At 39.0% G+C, this 14,869-nt stretch overlaps 1 protein-coding gene across 1 annotated transcript in view; it reads right to left on the reverse strand.

Annotated features, from left to right (window-relative positions):
* The window catches only part of MKI67 (marker of proliferation Ki-67), a 102,061-nt gene that overhangs the window by 74,006 nt on the left and 13,186 nt on the right, over positions 1-14,869 (reverse strand). Inside the window, exons 7-11 of the mRNA XM_010582014.1 lie at positions 12,267-13,066; positions 11,970-12,170; positions 10,723-10,798; positions 7,803-10,150; positions 5,424-5,494 (exon numbers count right to left, since the gene is read on the reverse strand). Coding sequence (XP_010580316.1) covers positions 5,424-5,494; positions 7,803-10,150; positions 10,723-10,798; positions 11,970-12,170; positions 12,267-13,066 — 3,496 coding nt within the window. The remainder of the gene's footprint in view (positions 1-5,423; positions 5,495-7,802; positions 10,151-10,722; positions 10,799-11,969; positions 12,171-12,266; positions 13,067-14,869) is intronic.

Consider the following 14,869-nt stretch of genomic DNA (forward strand, 5'->3'; position numbering starts at 1 on the left):
CATTCCATAAGGAGAGACTCTACTGCTTACCTTAGAGAAAATTGTGACTAGTATTCCTTATTAGTCTTTAGACCAAATCTGCATAACAGTGAGGTAGCCTGTGAAAGTAGGAATGAGAAAAGTAGACAATTCCTGAAAGACAGTTTTGGCTGGAAGGGCAGAAACACCAGCCATGGAGGAGGATTTGCAGTCATTTCATCCGATCTGGCCCCCTGTTAGATTTCAGACTAGGACCAAACACAAAAAATGACATATCAAACGGATTCACTGGAGGAAAAAAAAAAAAAAAAAAAGACACATTAGTATCAGAAAAATATTCCTCAGTGTTTACCTGTATTTCTCAGCCATGCCATATAGTTTGCATATGTGTTTATGCAGAGGTGGCCATTTTCATGTTAGGTGTGATGGCAGGACTTTGCTTTCCTCTGAGATTCTAGGCCTAAAGTTTTATGGATGTCATGTTTTGGAAACAGAATTTAAAAAAACAACCAAACCCCCATATTCTACTTCTCATGTCATTTATATTGCTTGGGTCTTTTTTTTTTTTACCTTCCCCCCCACCCCATGTTAAATAGATGTGATTTACTCCAATCCAAATCACTGTTTCTGTTCCTTATGATAATGAAATGCATAGGCTGTTGATCTTCAAATCCTACTCAAAACCCAAAATATTTCTCAGTTTACTAGTTTTGAAGAAAACAACTTCAAAACAAATCAGACCCTCAAAACACTTCAGTTTAAAGTCCTCTTTAAAGCCTTTACAGTAACACATACAATCACTGGTTCTGTGACATGAGACAGTCACAGATACTGTCTTAAATTGATTCTGAAGCCCATATGCTTCAAGAAAGAGTATGGCACTCTTTCTTTAAATGTCAGTTAGAACTAGGCTGGTTTATACAGTAAGAGCAAGGACAACACCAACTATCACCTTTTGGACAGAATTTCTTGGACTGCTTAGACAGGCCATTAAGACCTATTTTGTTAAGACAGACATTGTCTTCTCTGGTTTCCCAGTAGACACATCCAGTTGTTATTTATGGACTATTTTTTAGTTATTAGGTATTTAAAGTCCATTTAGTTAGAGCGAGCATTAGCTGCTCAACAGAAAACACAGAGCCGTTAGTTACTTTCTTGTAGACTGGAGCACAAACTAATAAAAGCCCGAGTAGCTGCATGCAGAGCCTGCTCAGACACATCACTGCGCTGTTCAGCGCACACACAGCAACAGTCTGCATTCTAGCACAGTTTCTTAGCTTTAAACTCATCAGCAGACATGTGCTGACCGCAGCTGAATTGGTCAGATACATATCGTCACAACACTTAAAACTTCTGATTGTAAGCCTGCAGATTGGAGAATGAACAGAGAGCCACCTCAGCTCTCAGCACCACCTAAAAAACACTAGGAGATAGTGTCCTCTGCATGGATCTGCTACAGCCAGCTGTGACTAAGCAGGCTTCAATGTCCATTTCTTCCATCACCTAAAATATCCCCAGCTTCCATTACCCCAATAATGGGGAGTTGATGACAAGTTCCCTCTGAAGGGAAACATCAAATGCAGTAGTTGTAGCTAATCAAGAGCAGTATAGCCATTTCTCACCTATCTATCTGAAAAGTTGGGTGCTAATGCAGGCCTAGATGAAAATACAATTGAGACTGAACATATTCTGACATTCTGTGAAGTATCTACTGTGTTGGAAAGTTTCAGGTCTTCATCTCCCTGTGCACTGGATGCATCTCCAACACAGGGATATGTACAACGTCTTTTTTACATATCCTATAAGGCTACTCAGAAAATACACTGGTCTCCTCACGTCGCTGACAATCTATTTGCTATGCACAATTCTGCACAAAAAGGCCAATATGCCCTCTTAGATCCTATTGGCAGCTGAGAGTTCAAGAACTGGCATGTAAGTTGCAAAGGTCTCTCAAGGACTCTCTGTGCTTTAACCTATTGTACCAGAGTTGCTCAGGCATCCATCTCTAATTAATCACAGCTACCTTTTACGCTGAATGTGCAACAGGTACCTTGATATTCAGACTTATAAGCAGTAGTTCACCAGCCCAGGTTGCCAACGTGCCATGGTTTACCACTGTGGCAGCAGAGCTGAAACGAAAAACAATGCAACTACTTTATGGCAATAGTGGAAACTTCCTTAGTATTCTTCCTCTACCAGCATACCGCAATGTACCTGCACAAGGCTTAGTTCTCCTGTGGTACGGAGGATGCTTCACCGCTGAATGCTTCCCATCTAAATTAGAGAAGATGGTGTGACCCGTTATAATTTTAAGAAACAGTTGCATGCTACGCAATTAAAAATGGAGCGTTTTCTCACAGAGCAATAGCCTTCAGCCCCTTCAGCAGTCTTGGCCTCTGCCTTAAGACTTTATCATTAGGCCAGAAATTACTGCCTTGAATAACTACAGAATATTAAAGACTGCGAAGATAAGAGAGGTACAGCCACTTACAGGCACCTGCTTCTCTTATGTAACTATGAGAACAGAGAAAATTTACAGATGTGAGCTCAAAAACCATCAAGCCTGTGGGGCTCACCTGGAAGAAGGGTACTTGCATCAAAAGCCTCAAGAGGTTAAAGCATTACTGTATTTCCTCTTTATATCCACATTTTATAGTGAAAGCTACCGAGCCCAAATAATGAGAGCTTGCTGTATTTATGCAATCAGGACACGCAGTAGGAAAAACTCCTTATGGCTCAGTGAAATGTAAATGTGAAAGCAGAAATGCCAAGTTCTGAGCAGAAGCTTTCATTCAGGTGGATCAAATAGTGAACAGGATACCACAAATGCATAAATGATTTCTTGAGAAGTTGAATGCCACGGAAAATGAGAGTACTCCAAAAAGAAATATCCTCTGCAATATAAGATACATAAATAAAATGGCACATACATAAGCATAGTACAGCAGTGCTCTCCAAACCATTTGCCTTGATACCACGTACTGCATTTCATTTTCTCTGCACGTTGTCATTTATTACTGTGCATCACTAATTCTCCCCTTTGTTCTCTGCTGAGATCTAGCCATCTTCTGCAAAAAATTCAGCTAGTAGACAACAATGACCCTGTTTTCCATTAGAATGTCAGATGCTAGGAAAAACAGGGTAAGAAGTGATACAACATCAGTGCTTAACAATAAAAATCTTCCTTTTAGCATAACTTTCAAATAATAGCATAGCTTAGGGATTTAAACCTACAGTAGTGTCTGCAACATTTAGCTGTTATGGGTTTTTTTAACCCCATAATGTGCACCATAATGATAATGGGGTTCTTACAAAGTGACCCCCTATACATTAACTTCAAGGGGTTACAAACACTAAGTTACTTTGTCCTGTTTCCCTTCTGTGAATCAGATGATGGTTATAGCCTCTGGGCTTCTCTGAAAACAATGGGGGATACTTCTAGGAATCAGCCAGAAGGGGCTGATAAAGAAATAGGTTCACAAAAGTGGAGTTTTAGATGCTGTATTGCAGTTAAGACAGACTTGGAGCCATGAACCAAGTGTGAGGAGAAAGAGAACTCTCTTTTGTAGGGTGGGAGGAAACTGGAGAAGTTGCTCAGCCTGCTGGGACTTAATATAAATATAGATCAAATAAAACAGGTACAATTCTGAAAAACTCTCGAGTAACAGCCCAGACCTACTGCTTCAGCTGTTGCTGTGACAAGATGCATGAAGCTACATGACCTGAAAATCAGGAAGATTGCAAATCCTGTGCCATAGACCAATTAAACCTTTTGGGTAAAGACATTCCTCACATTTGGAAGGCTGAAAGAAAAGCTGGAGAAAAGACTCCTTAATCCTAAAGCAATAACCATCACCAAAGTGCTGACTCATCACAAAAAAGGCTTGGGGGGTTGTTACTATTTCAAGACGAATAGACCATCCACTGGTCCTGGTCAGTGGAAAGCATATAACTATGGTACAGCAAACACATGCAGGAAACAATAGAGCTAATTTGAAAAATATGACTAGATCCACAGCATTTTACACTTAAAATATACACACTAGAATTGAAGTATAGAAAAAATAAGTGCATTATAACAGGATAAAATGCCCAAAGCATTAAAAAAAACCTATGCATATGGATACAGCACATTCCACATATTGAGAAAAACAACACCTAAAAGAAATTCTGTCATATCGCATCTGAGCTCTGAATGTATGGACAGCATCCAAAGCGTTCCTTACTTAATCTGACTATTTTTTAATTTAAAGAAAGAGAACAACAGACTTCACAAACAAGAACTCACCTGAAGAAAGGGCCATTATCATTCCCAGAAGGAAGAGCTAACAAGAACACCCTAACACAGCATCCAACTGCCCTTCCATAGAAACGTCTCTAACTCCATGGACTCAATAAAAAAGTCAACTTTTAACTCTGGTCTTAAAACTGCACAAATGTTAGATGCCCGAGATTAATTTTCTCCCTTTCTGCATTTAATACAGTAAACAGGAAGCCACCAACCTTGAAGAGAAATGCACACTGCTATTACCCCTACACTGCAGACACTGATCTCTGAAAACAGTCTCCAAACCACACTAGCTACTGCACATTAATTGCAACTCTATGAAAAGGGGCAACATCACAACTTCATACACTCACTACTCCTGTCTCTCTTATCAACGCTTACTTACACATGGAAGTGCTGCACAGTCCAGCCCTGTTTACAAGTGTCTGTGCTGCAGAAAACCCACCGTACGCTTTCAAAAACGTGCCATGTGGCTAGGAAGGATGAATCTTTGAAATACACTTGTAAGAGGACAGTAGTAATTACATATTATTAACTGTTCTTAAGAACACAAAACACACAGGTCCCAAACTGTTTACAAATTTAATGACTTACAGATCTAGACTTTTCAGTACAATGGACTCAAGGGTTTTTTTAAAAAAATTATTAAAATTTCAGCATAATAGTTCTGCTAATACGTCTATAGTTTTTAAAAGAATATTTACAGAACTGTAATGAAAAATAAGACTTAAGCACATGAAAATTTAAGCAGAAAATAGCTTACAATTAAACTGGCAGTAAAGCAATATGGCTTCCTGACTGCTGTACTGACCAACAGAAAAAGGGGGATACTGTTACAAAAAGATTTATTTTTATGTTTGCAGTTTTGCACAAGCACCCCACCATTTAGGAACCACTACACATAGACAAATCTATTAAAACAGATATCTACGCCATATCTGTAAACACGTTAAGAAATATATTTTGAGAATATCATAATTCAGTGATTGCTTTACAAAATCTGAGTGCAAATCAATTCACATTAAAACTCTGCAATTTCAATTACTGAATTGATTTAAAAACTGGTTGTGTGACTATTAAGACTATTTTCTCGGTTTGCACTTGTTCTTGATCTTGTCTTCCTGTCCGTTCCTCCAGCAGTCCGAGTAGCCCTTACATCCTCTTTGCCAAGTTCTTCTTTAGTTTTGTTTCTTTTTCTTTTCTGTAGCGATCTATTTTCATCATTCTCTATTTGTACACAAAAAAAGTAACTGTAAATTTGTATCATAAATCAAACATTTTATACAAAAGCCAATCTTCAGTTACATTGTTTTTAAAGGAAATGTCCCTAATGACTACATTCCAAAGATTACATCTATGAATTCAACAAACCAGTTACAAACCCCATACTTCTGCATATCCAATATCCTTTAAGACAGATCCCTGAGGACTTACAGCTATTTCTGAAAGTAGGTTAACATTAATGAGAGCACCAAAACCAATTAGCTACCATTTTAGCTAAAATTCCTTCTACTGATATGTAAAACTAAAACATATCCAACACTGAAGAAAAATCTTGCAAAAATGAATATATAGTAACTGTTTTATGGTCCAGATAAAGCTGGAAAGTCAAGCTTTTAACTGTAAAGAAAAGACTAGACATCTACCTAAGTATCTAGATAGCACAGAAAAGTTAAGCTGCTCCAGGAGATAAGCATCAACCCAAGCACCAGACATACAAACTGTCACTAAAATCCACATGGGGAAAGATGACCTCCCCGGAAGAGAAACTATCCAGGCAGGTAGTAAAGCATCAGAAGAGATCAATCATTTGGCAAGTACATATAGCAGTATCCGGAAGCAGGAACTGGCAAGAGCGTAAAGGGAAACAAAAGACAACTTAATAAACCAAGATAGATACATGGCAAAAGAGATGTACACGTTATATGAGGATAAGCACGTGCAATAGAAAAGGGAAAGAGCCAAAGAGAAATGAAATGAAGGGCATGGTCAAATCACAATAAGGTTTCTAACACAATTTGGCAGGAAACGCCTCAATATGTAGCTCGAAAGATTCATTGTTATTTCCATTTGCACACATTTATTTGATAATATTTTTCTAATTGCATCATGGTAGTTCTTAAGCTACATCACATCAAGCCAAAAATTCCAGGGAATATTTTAATGTCTGCAGCAAGAGTTCCACTGGCTTGGGGAAAGTAAAAGAATAAAGGAAGAAATGGGAGACGCATGGAACTTTTGCTGTCTTTTTAGCTCAAATACAGCTTCAGGCCCTTCTAGCATCAACTTCAAAAAACAACTGATGACTAGTAAAGGTTCTCCAAAACCTAGAGATATAAAAGCAGGAGCTTGGGATGGTATTTAGGAGAAAACAAGATGAACAATGGTTGCTACAAACATGTGATTATCATGTTCTGTCATTACCACCTTCTTCTGCATGCAAGTTAGTCACTGTATATACTCTAAACTACAATTTATTGTTATGGATTGAAAGAGAATGTATTATAGAAGAGCACGAAGACATTTCAATACCCCAACAGAGGAAAAATACAGGTCACATCCCATAAAACCAATCCCTTCTACTTAGGAACACCATCTTGTTTATATAGGATAACAGAGACCCTATTTACTTAAGTCTTCTTGCTATATTAAAGATTTACTCTATCTACATTAGAGCATGGCAGCCCACAGTAATACTAGAACTTTGTACACATTATTGTTAATATCTATACATAACTTAGCTATACTTAGAATATAGAAAGCAAATTCTTGCCTCACCTGATTTTGATTTTTTGGATGCTAAGTCATCTGTTGGCAACTGGCATTTTCTTCTGCGAGAAGTGAAAGTTGCCTGTTGTATGGGGTTAACATCTTTTCCTTTTCCAGACTGATTACTTTTATCAGAACCAGCGGATATCAAACACACAATCTGAGTTTCCAAAGTGTTACCATTTTCTGGCAAGTCGCCATTTTTACGGAGAGAAGTAGAAGTAGCTGCCTCTGATTTGAATTCCACCTTTGTCATTCTGTTCCTCAATTGCCTTGTATTTCCCTGGGATGAACTATTTCCTAGAGATGTATCTTCACCTTCTTTAAGAATCCTCTTTTGACCTCTGTCTTTGGGCAAGTCAGATTTTTCCCTGAGAAAAGCAGACCTAGTTTCTTCAGATTTGGAAGAAACTGTTTTCTTTCTGCCTACTCTTGATGGATTTTCTTTTGCAGATGGAGCTACTTCCAAAAGTATACTCTGTTGTTCTTCAGGAGTTTCATTCTTACCATCTTCTGGCAAACCTTGAAGTGAGGTGGAACTAACAGCCGGTGAAGTGATTGTTTGTCTTGAGTTCCCTTTTGAAAGATCCATATTTTCTTGGGAAGTAGAATTTTCCAAAATCACTTTTTTTGCTTCCCTATAGTTATTCTTTTTACCACTTTCTTTTGATAAGCCCCGTTTTCCCTGAACTGAAGTAGAACTTGTGGCTTCTAACAAGAGGGCAATTTCTTTCCTTCTGCCTTTTCTCAGTTGATTTTCTTTTACAAATGAATCAAAAGTTTCTAATGGAACATTTTGATCTTCTTTAGAAGCTTCTTCTCTACCATTATCTGCTGGCAAACCGCATTTTCCTCTAAGAGAAACGTAATTAGTTGTGTGTGATGCCAGAATGGTTTCTTTCCTTCTGCCCCTTCCTAATGGCTTCTCTTTTGCACAGGACACTGTTTCCAAAGGCGTATTTTGTTCTTCATTAGTACCCTCCTCTTTATCATCAGTTTCTGTCAAGCCACACTGGAGAGAAGATGAACTTTTTGCCTGTGCTGCTAGATCAATCTTTTTCCTTTTGTCCCTTGCTGATGCATTCGCTTTTGCCTGCAAAGTCTTATTTCCCAAAGCTGGATTTTGATCTTCTCTCACGGTAATCTTTTTATCATCACCTTCTAGCAAACCACGTCTTTTTCTGATAGAAAGAGATCTAGATGTTTGTGATGCTGCAGCAACCTCTCGTCTTTTCCCTCGTCTCAGTGGAATGTCTTCTGTTGAAGAGGGAGCATCTTCCAAAGCTGAATCTTGCTCCTTTACAAAAGCCTCATCTTTACTATGATCTGCAATTAATGTTTGTTTTTCCATAAAGGTAGAACAAGCTATCTGTGGAATGGAAACAACTTGCTTTCTTTTGCTCCTCCTTACTTGTGAAGAAGGATTTTCTGAAGTCTCATATTTAGAAACTTTGTAAGTCATTCCTTTGTCATCCCCAGGTAAACTCCTTTTTCCTCCAACTGCTTTGGAACTGGCTTCTTCAAGTTCAGAATTAACTTTTCTACCTCTACCTCTTCTACATGCTGTTCCAATTTTTTGTGCTTGATTCTCTTGTAGGATTTCAGTTTGCTTTGGCTGAAGTATTCTCTGTTCATTTCTTATCCGCTTTTGATTGCTATGAGCAAGATTGTCACTGTTTGCAGCAGGTATTGATGTGGCAGCTGGGTCGTTCTGCTCCTTCGTGACTTCGTATGTATTCTTGACACAAACAGAGCCCAAAGAATCTTTGAGAGAAGATTCATCCATTTCTGTTTCTGACTTAAATTTGGGAGTAACTAGTTCTAGATTGTTTACACCTTCGGCAAATTCATCAGTCTTTTTCTCCAAAGAGTCTTTTTTGCCTCTCCTGTTTCTAGTTCTGTTTGTTTCCTGTACTGCACTTCTGTTTGCTTCCAAGTTCAGAGCAGTAACTGGCATTTCGTTCGTCTCTCCAGAAGGTGACTCTGCCTTTAATCTTTGAGATGCTTCTGTTGCATTTTCCTGAGCATTTTCTGTTTCATCTCCCTGAGATACTTTAGTCTCATTTTTGATGCATGATTGTGTTTCAGTATCAGTTTCAGTTGAAGTTTCCTCAGTTTTCTGAATGTTTTGTATATTTTCAAGCACCATGCCGCAAGTGTCTGCTTTTACTTGAGTCAAGTGCTTTCTAGCACTTCTTAAAGACTTGACTCTTTTCTCTGTTACCTTTATTTCAAGTTTAGTTCCTTTTTCAGATTCTTCTGCTGTGGGAGTCTCAGTATCTTTGTCAAAAGTCTGTTCATCTCTTTGTATCATCTTTGCTGATAGGTCTTTACGAAGCTTCCTTGTTGTCCCGTGAAGGTCCTCTGAAGAAGTGTGTTTAACTTGGTCATTTCTAGCTCTTCTTCCTCTTTTAGGTGGAATCAGTGGCTCTGCGTTCTCTACTTTTTTTACTTCTCTAGACCTTCTCCTAGGTGACAGCAGCATTTCTTCATTGTCTTCTACACGACCTTCATTAGACTTGTTTTCAGGTTTTTTTAAACCTGTTTGCAGTTGACAATTTTCATTTTGAATGCTACTAGATACACTTACTGTCTTTACACCTGGATCATCTTCAGTTGCTAATATGTCATTGATACCATACTCCTGCAAAGTCTGTTTCGTATTTGCAGGTTCTTCTCGTAGCACTGAAGAATCTTTGCCACAAGACTCAAGGTTCTCACTTGGATGTTTTAACTCCTTTGGTTCTTTCCTTTTACCTCTTCCTGGTCTTTGAGCAGCTCCACGTGGTTCCACAAATGAAACAATTTCAACATTTTCCTGATCAGGGTGATTTGAAACAACTTCTTCTTGTATGCAATAGCTTGTTCTCCTTCCCTTTTCTTTGTTTTTAGCTACTGAAGTTGAAGTACTCATCTCTCCCACCTCCTCTTGGGTGCTCTTTTTTACCAGACTTTGCAATTCTTTCAAATTCAAACCCTCTTCACTCTGCTTTGCTGAAGCAGGATGTACTGTCTTCCTCGATCTGCCCCTTGTTAGTCTCTGAGTAGACTGGTCTTCACTAGGTGATTCCTTCTGCTGAGAATCTTCACCTTGTGAAGTATTTCCTTTGTCTTCTAAAACAGGGAGTTTTTTTCCCCATTCAAAGTTTTAACATAGAAAAGAGCAAAAATAAAAGTTACACATTACTGTGCCTGATCAAAGTATCTGAGAGTTTCAATTTTCCTAACAAGAGTCATCTTGCTCAAACAAATCACACTTAATATTCTTAATTAAAAATAAATAAATGAATATTTTAACAAATTACTAGATAAAAGGCCAGCCTTCTGACCAAAGATGTTTGGTTTATTTGGTAGGTAGCATTTGTAGGTTTAAGCTCCGTTCTTGAAAGTCTTTGCAAAGAAATATAATTTTAAGTGGAGACCTTAACATCAAGTTTTTTTACACTGCTGTGTCTGGAGATGCCAACATTATGACACCAACAAACTACTACACTGTTACTTCCATACCAGTAGGATTCCAGCACCTGGTGTTCATTAGGGATGACTGCACAAATTCCATAAGCTTTGCACACTTCGCACTGGATATTTTGGAATTTTTAAAACATATGTTAAAACTCCATAATAACATCTATTACCTTATATATTCATTATTCCTCTATAGTTAAAGTAAAAGTAATCGTACTTACCGTATTTATGAGTGGAATTACTACAGTGAGATGCAGTATCTTCTTCCTTAGAATCTGTAACACTTACTGATCTGGCCTAAGGGAATAAACAATAATCAACAAATGCATGTCTGACAGGACAAGAAATAATGGAGCGAACCTATAAAAAATTAATCTATAATAATACTTGAAAAAAGTCTTGTCAAATACTTTTCTCTAAAAATGAAATCAACTTAGTTTTATAACTGCATCCATATATATGACATTAGCACATAAATATATTGAACTTGCCATTGAAGCTAGTATAGCAGTTTTTAAAGTTAAAGATAATAAACAGTGCATAGTTAAAAAAAAGTATTAATTAAGTTGGCTGACAAGTGTCTAAAAGTCCTCAAAAGGAATCTGGGGTACGAAGCCGAATCATTTGAGTGTTTTGTAGTGTTTTATTGTAGTTCTACACTGATGAGCACTAAGTCCAGTGATACTCAGCATTTTACCTATGGATCTGGGAATGAACATAAAAATCAATACTAATAAAATCCACAAATTACAAGACTGATGAAGCTGTGAATTATAAGGTCAGAATGGTAACCCAGAGCAACCTCACTAACTACTTAGACAGGCTTCCTTCAAAGAAAATACATATTAACACAGGCAAATGTACAGTGATATATATAGCTGTCTCTATAAAATAGACAGCCATTCAGGAAGAAATGAATGAAAGACTTGGGGGCATAGAGAGCAATCAACTGACCATATAGTAACATGTTTTGTCAAAAGCTCAACACTTTTGGATGTGCAAAGGAAAAGAGAGCTTAAAATTTAATCTATAGGGTATGAAGCAGCTGTACAAAACAAAACAAAAAAACCACCAACCATGTGCCTGGCTTATGAAAAAGAAGGCTGAGATAAAATCTGACTATGGTTTGTAAGCAATTTAAAGGGTTCTTTAAATGTAACAGGAACAAATGACCAGAAAAAAAACCAACAAATGTTCAGATTCAAATTTGTAATAAGCTATATCTTCTAGCAGGGGGGCATTCACCTGGACAAAGCTACCAAGGAAAAAAAGATTGCCATCTTTACAGCTTTCAAATCAATACAAGGTGCTTTTCTAGAAGGTATCTTTTCCTCCAGAGGTTATGGGCATGACAGATTTAAGCACTGTAACATACAAGATGTTACACTAAGAGGTCTAAGAATTCATTTCAACCACAGGCTTCAAAGTCTAAATACATTCCTTCCAAAAGCTAAAGAAAGTATCTTACCTTCATGTCCTCTTGTATATCAAACATTTCCGTAACTCCAACATAGTCCACTTCAAAATCAGAACATTTCTGCCTGGGTTCTGCCATAAGCCTTTGCAGACCCACAAAATCATCAACTGGTTGATACTTTTCTCTTGGAGTCTTCACTAACCTACTAATACCAAACACATCTTCTATGGGTTCAACTTTTTCCTTTGGTGTCTTGAAAATACGGCTGACCCCAATCATGTCTTCTACTGGTTGATATTTCAGCTTTGGAGTTCTCTTGGTTAAAGTAACACCTGCTACATCTTTTACTGCTTCCCTTTTTTGTACTGGAGTCTTCAGCAATCTTTCAAAGGCAAATTCATCTGTAACAGGTTCCAACTCTTGCTGTGGGGTCCTCATGAGCTGCTTGATGCCCGACAGGACCTCAACTGGCTCTGGCTTCTGCTGTGGGGTTCTCATGAGCTGCTTGATGCCTGATAGGGCCTCAGCTGGCTTTGACTTTTGCTCTGGTGTCCTCATGAGCTGCTTGATGCCTGACAAAGCCTCTACGGGCTCCAGCTTCTGCTTTGGGGTCTTCATGAGCTGCTTGATGCCTGACAAAGCCTCTACGGGCTCCAGCTTCTGCTTCGGGGTCTTCATGAGCTGCTTGATGCCCGACAAAGCCTCTACGGGCTCCAACTTCTGCTTCGGGGTCTTCATGAGCTGCTTGATGCCCGACAAAGCCTCTACGGGCTCCAGCTTCTGCTTCGGGGTCTTCATGAGCTGCTTGATGCCTGACAAGGCCTCTACTGGTTCTGACCTTTGCTCTGGGGTCCTTAAAAGCTGCTTGATGCCTGACACAACCTCAACTGGCTCCAACTTCTGCTTTGGAGTCCTCCTTTTTCTTCCTGATTTTACCAGAGACACTTGTTCTTCTGGAATTATTGATAAACTGTCCACACTAATATTTTCTTCCAGCATAGCTTTTCTTTTTTCAGGAGTTTTTGTGCATATTGCATCAAATATAGACTTTAGAGACTCCTTCTCTCTCAGAAAGTGACAAATGCCTGGACTATCTCGTTTCTGTTCTGAAGCATCTGAACTATTTAATGGTGACACCATCATCTCTCCTGAAATAAGCAACAGATTTATGTAATTTGGAAAATGAATTAAGCAGAAAATCCAAGCATTCTAATTGCTGTATAACTAAGTAAAATGGATTCAAACAGACGGAGCCTTCTACAAACCAAAATCCAAAAATGTGCATTGACAATTGATTTGGTAATTAGCTTCTACAAGGTACAGCACACACATTTAAAAAACTGACTATAAAAAAATCTGATTTTTTTTTTTCTTATTTAATCTGATATAAAAATTAATGTTTTCTATTGTCCCTAAAACTTCTTGTGATGCAAGAATTTTATTGCAATTTCCTTTGTGTTTTGAAGCAATACATAAATCACAAATTTTCACATTCAAGAACATACATTTGACCTTCCCGACACCAGGGAAGAAAAAACATGACAAGATATTTTTGTAAAATTTATATCATAGAATATCTCAAGTTGGAAGAGACCCATAAGGATCATTAAGTCCAACTGCTTGCTCCTCGCAGAAAACTACCTAAAACTAAACCATATGACTAAGAGCTTCGTCCAGACACCCCTTGCACTCTGACAGGCTTGGTGCCATGACTGCTTCCCTGGGGAGACTGTTCCAGTGACCAACCACCCTCTCAGTGAAGAGCCTTTTCCTAATGTCCACCCTGAACCTCCCCTGACACAGCCTCATTCCATTTTCTCGTGTCCTATCGCTGGTCACCAGAAAGAGGAGATTGGCACCTCCCCCTCCGCTGCCCCCCTTGAGGAAGTCGTAGACTGCGATGAGTTCACCCCTCAGCCTTCTCTTCTCCAAGCTGAACAAACCAAGTGACCTCAGCTGCTCCTCATAAGTCTTGCCCTCGAGACCTTTCACCATCTTGGTCACCCTCCTCTGTACACTAGAAGTTTGATATCCTTCTTATAATGAGGCGCCCAAAACTACACACAGTACTCGAGGCAGGGCCACCAGTACGGCCTAGAGCGGGACAATCACTTCTCTCAATCAGCTAGTTATGTCGTGCTTGTTGCACCCGGGACACAGCCGGCCCTTTTGGCTGCCAGGGTACGCTGTTGACTCCTATTCAACTTGCCACCAACCCAAACCCCCAGATCTCATTCCACAGGGTTGCCCTCCAGCCTCTCGCCCCCCAGATCGTATGTATAACCAGTATTACCCCATCCAGGTGGAAAATCTGGCACTTGCTCTTGTTAAATTTCATATATTTGGTGCTTGGTCAGCTCTCTTGTCTATCAAGATATCTCTCTAAGGGCCTCTCCATCCTCAAGGGAATCCACAGCTCCTCCTAGTTTAGTATCATAGGCAAACTTCCTTAATGCACATTTGATTCCTGCGTCTAGATCATTTATAAAAACATTAAAGAGCACTGGCCCTAAAATTGAGACCTGGGGCACCCCACTGGTGACTGGCCACCAGCCTGATATAACCCCATTTACTATAACTCCTTGAGCCTGACCTATCAGCCAACTGCTCAGCCAGAATATTATGGGCTTGTCTAGCTATGTATTGGACATTTTATCCAGAAGGATACTGTGACAGCATCACATCAAAAGCTTTACTAAAATCCCAAACCACCACATCTACTGACTTCCCTTGTTCAACTACATGGGTGACCCTGTCAGAAAAGGAAATGAAGTTGGTTAAGCAGGAATTTCGCTTCATGAACCCATGCTGGCTATGACCAATGACTGCATTGTCTCTCAAGTGTTTTTCAGTAACTCCCAGAACAACCTTCTCCATAATTTTACCAGGCACTGAAGGGAGACTGACAGGCCTGTAATTATCAGGGTCTTCCTTCTTACCCTTCTTGAAAA

Source organism: Haliaeetus leucocephalus, unplaced genomic scaffold, assembly GCF_000737465.1.
Source record: "Haliaeetus leucocephalus isolate CR32 unplaced genomic scaffold, Haliaeetus_leucocephalus-4.0 Scaffold830, whole genome shotgun sequence".
NCBI classification, from domain to species: domain Eukaryota; kingdom Metazoa; phylum Chordata; class Aves; order Accipitriformes; family Accipitridae; genus Haliaeetus; species Haliaeetus leucocephalus.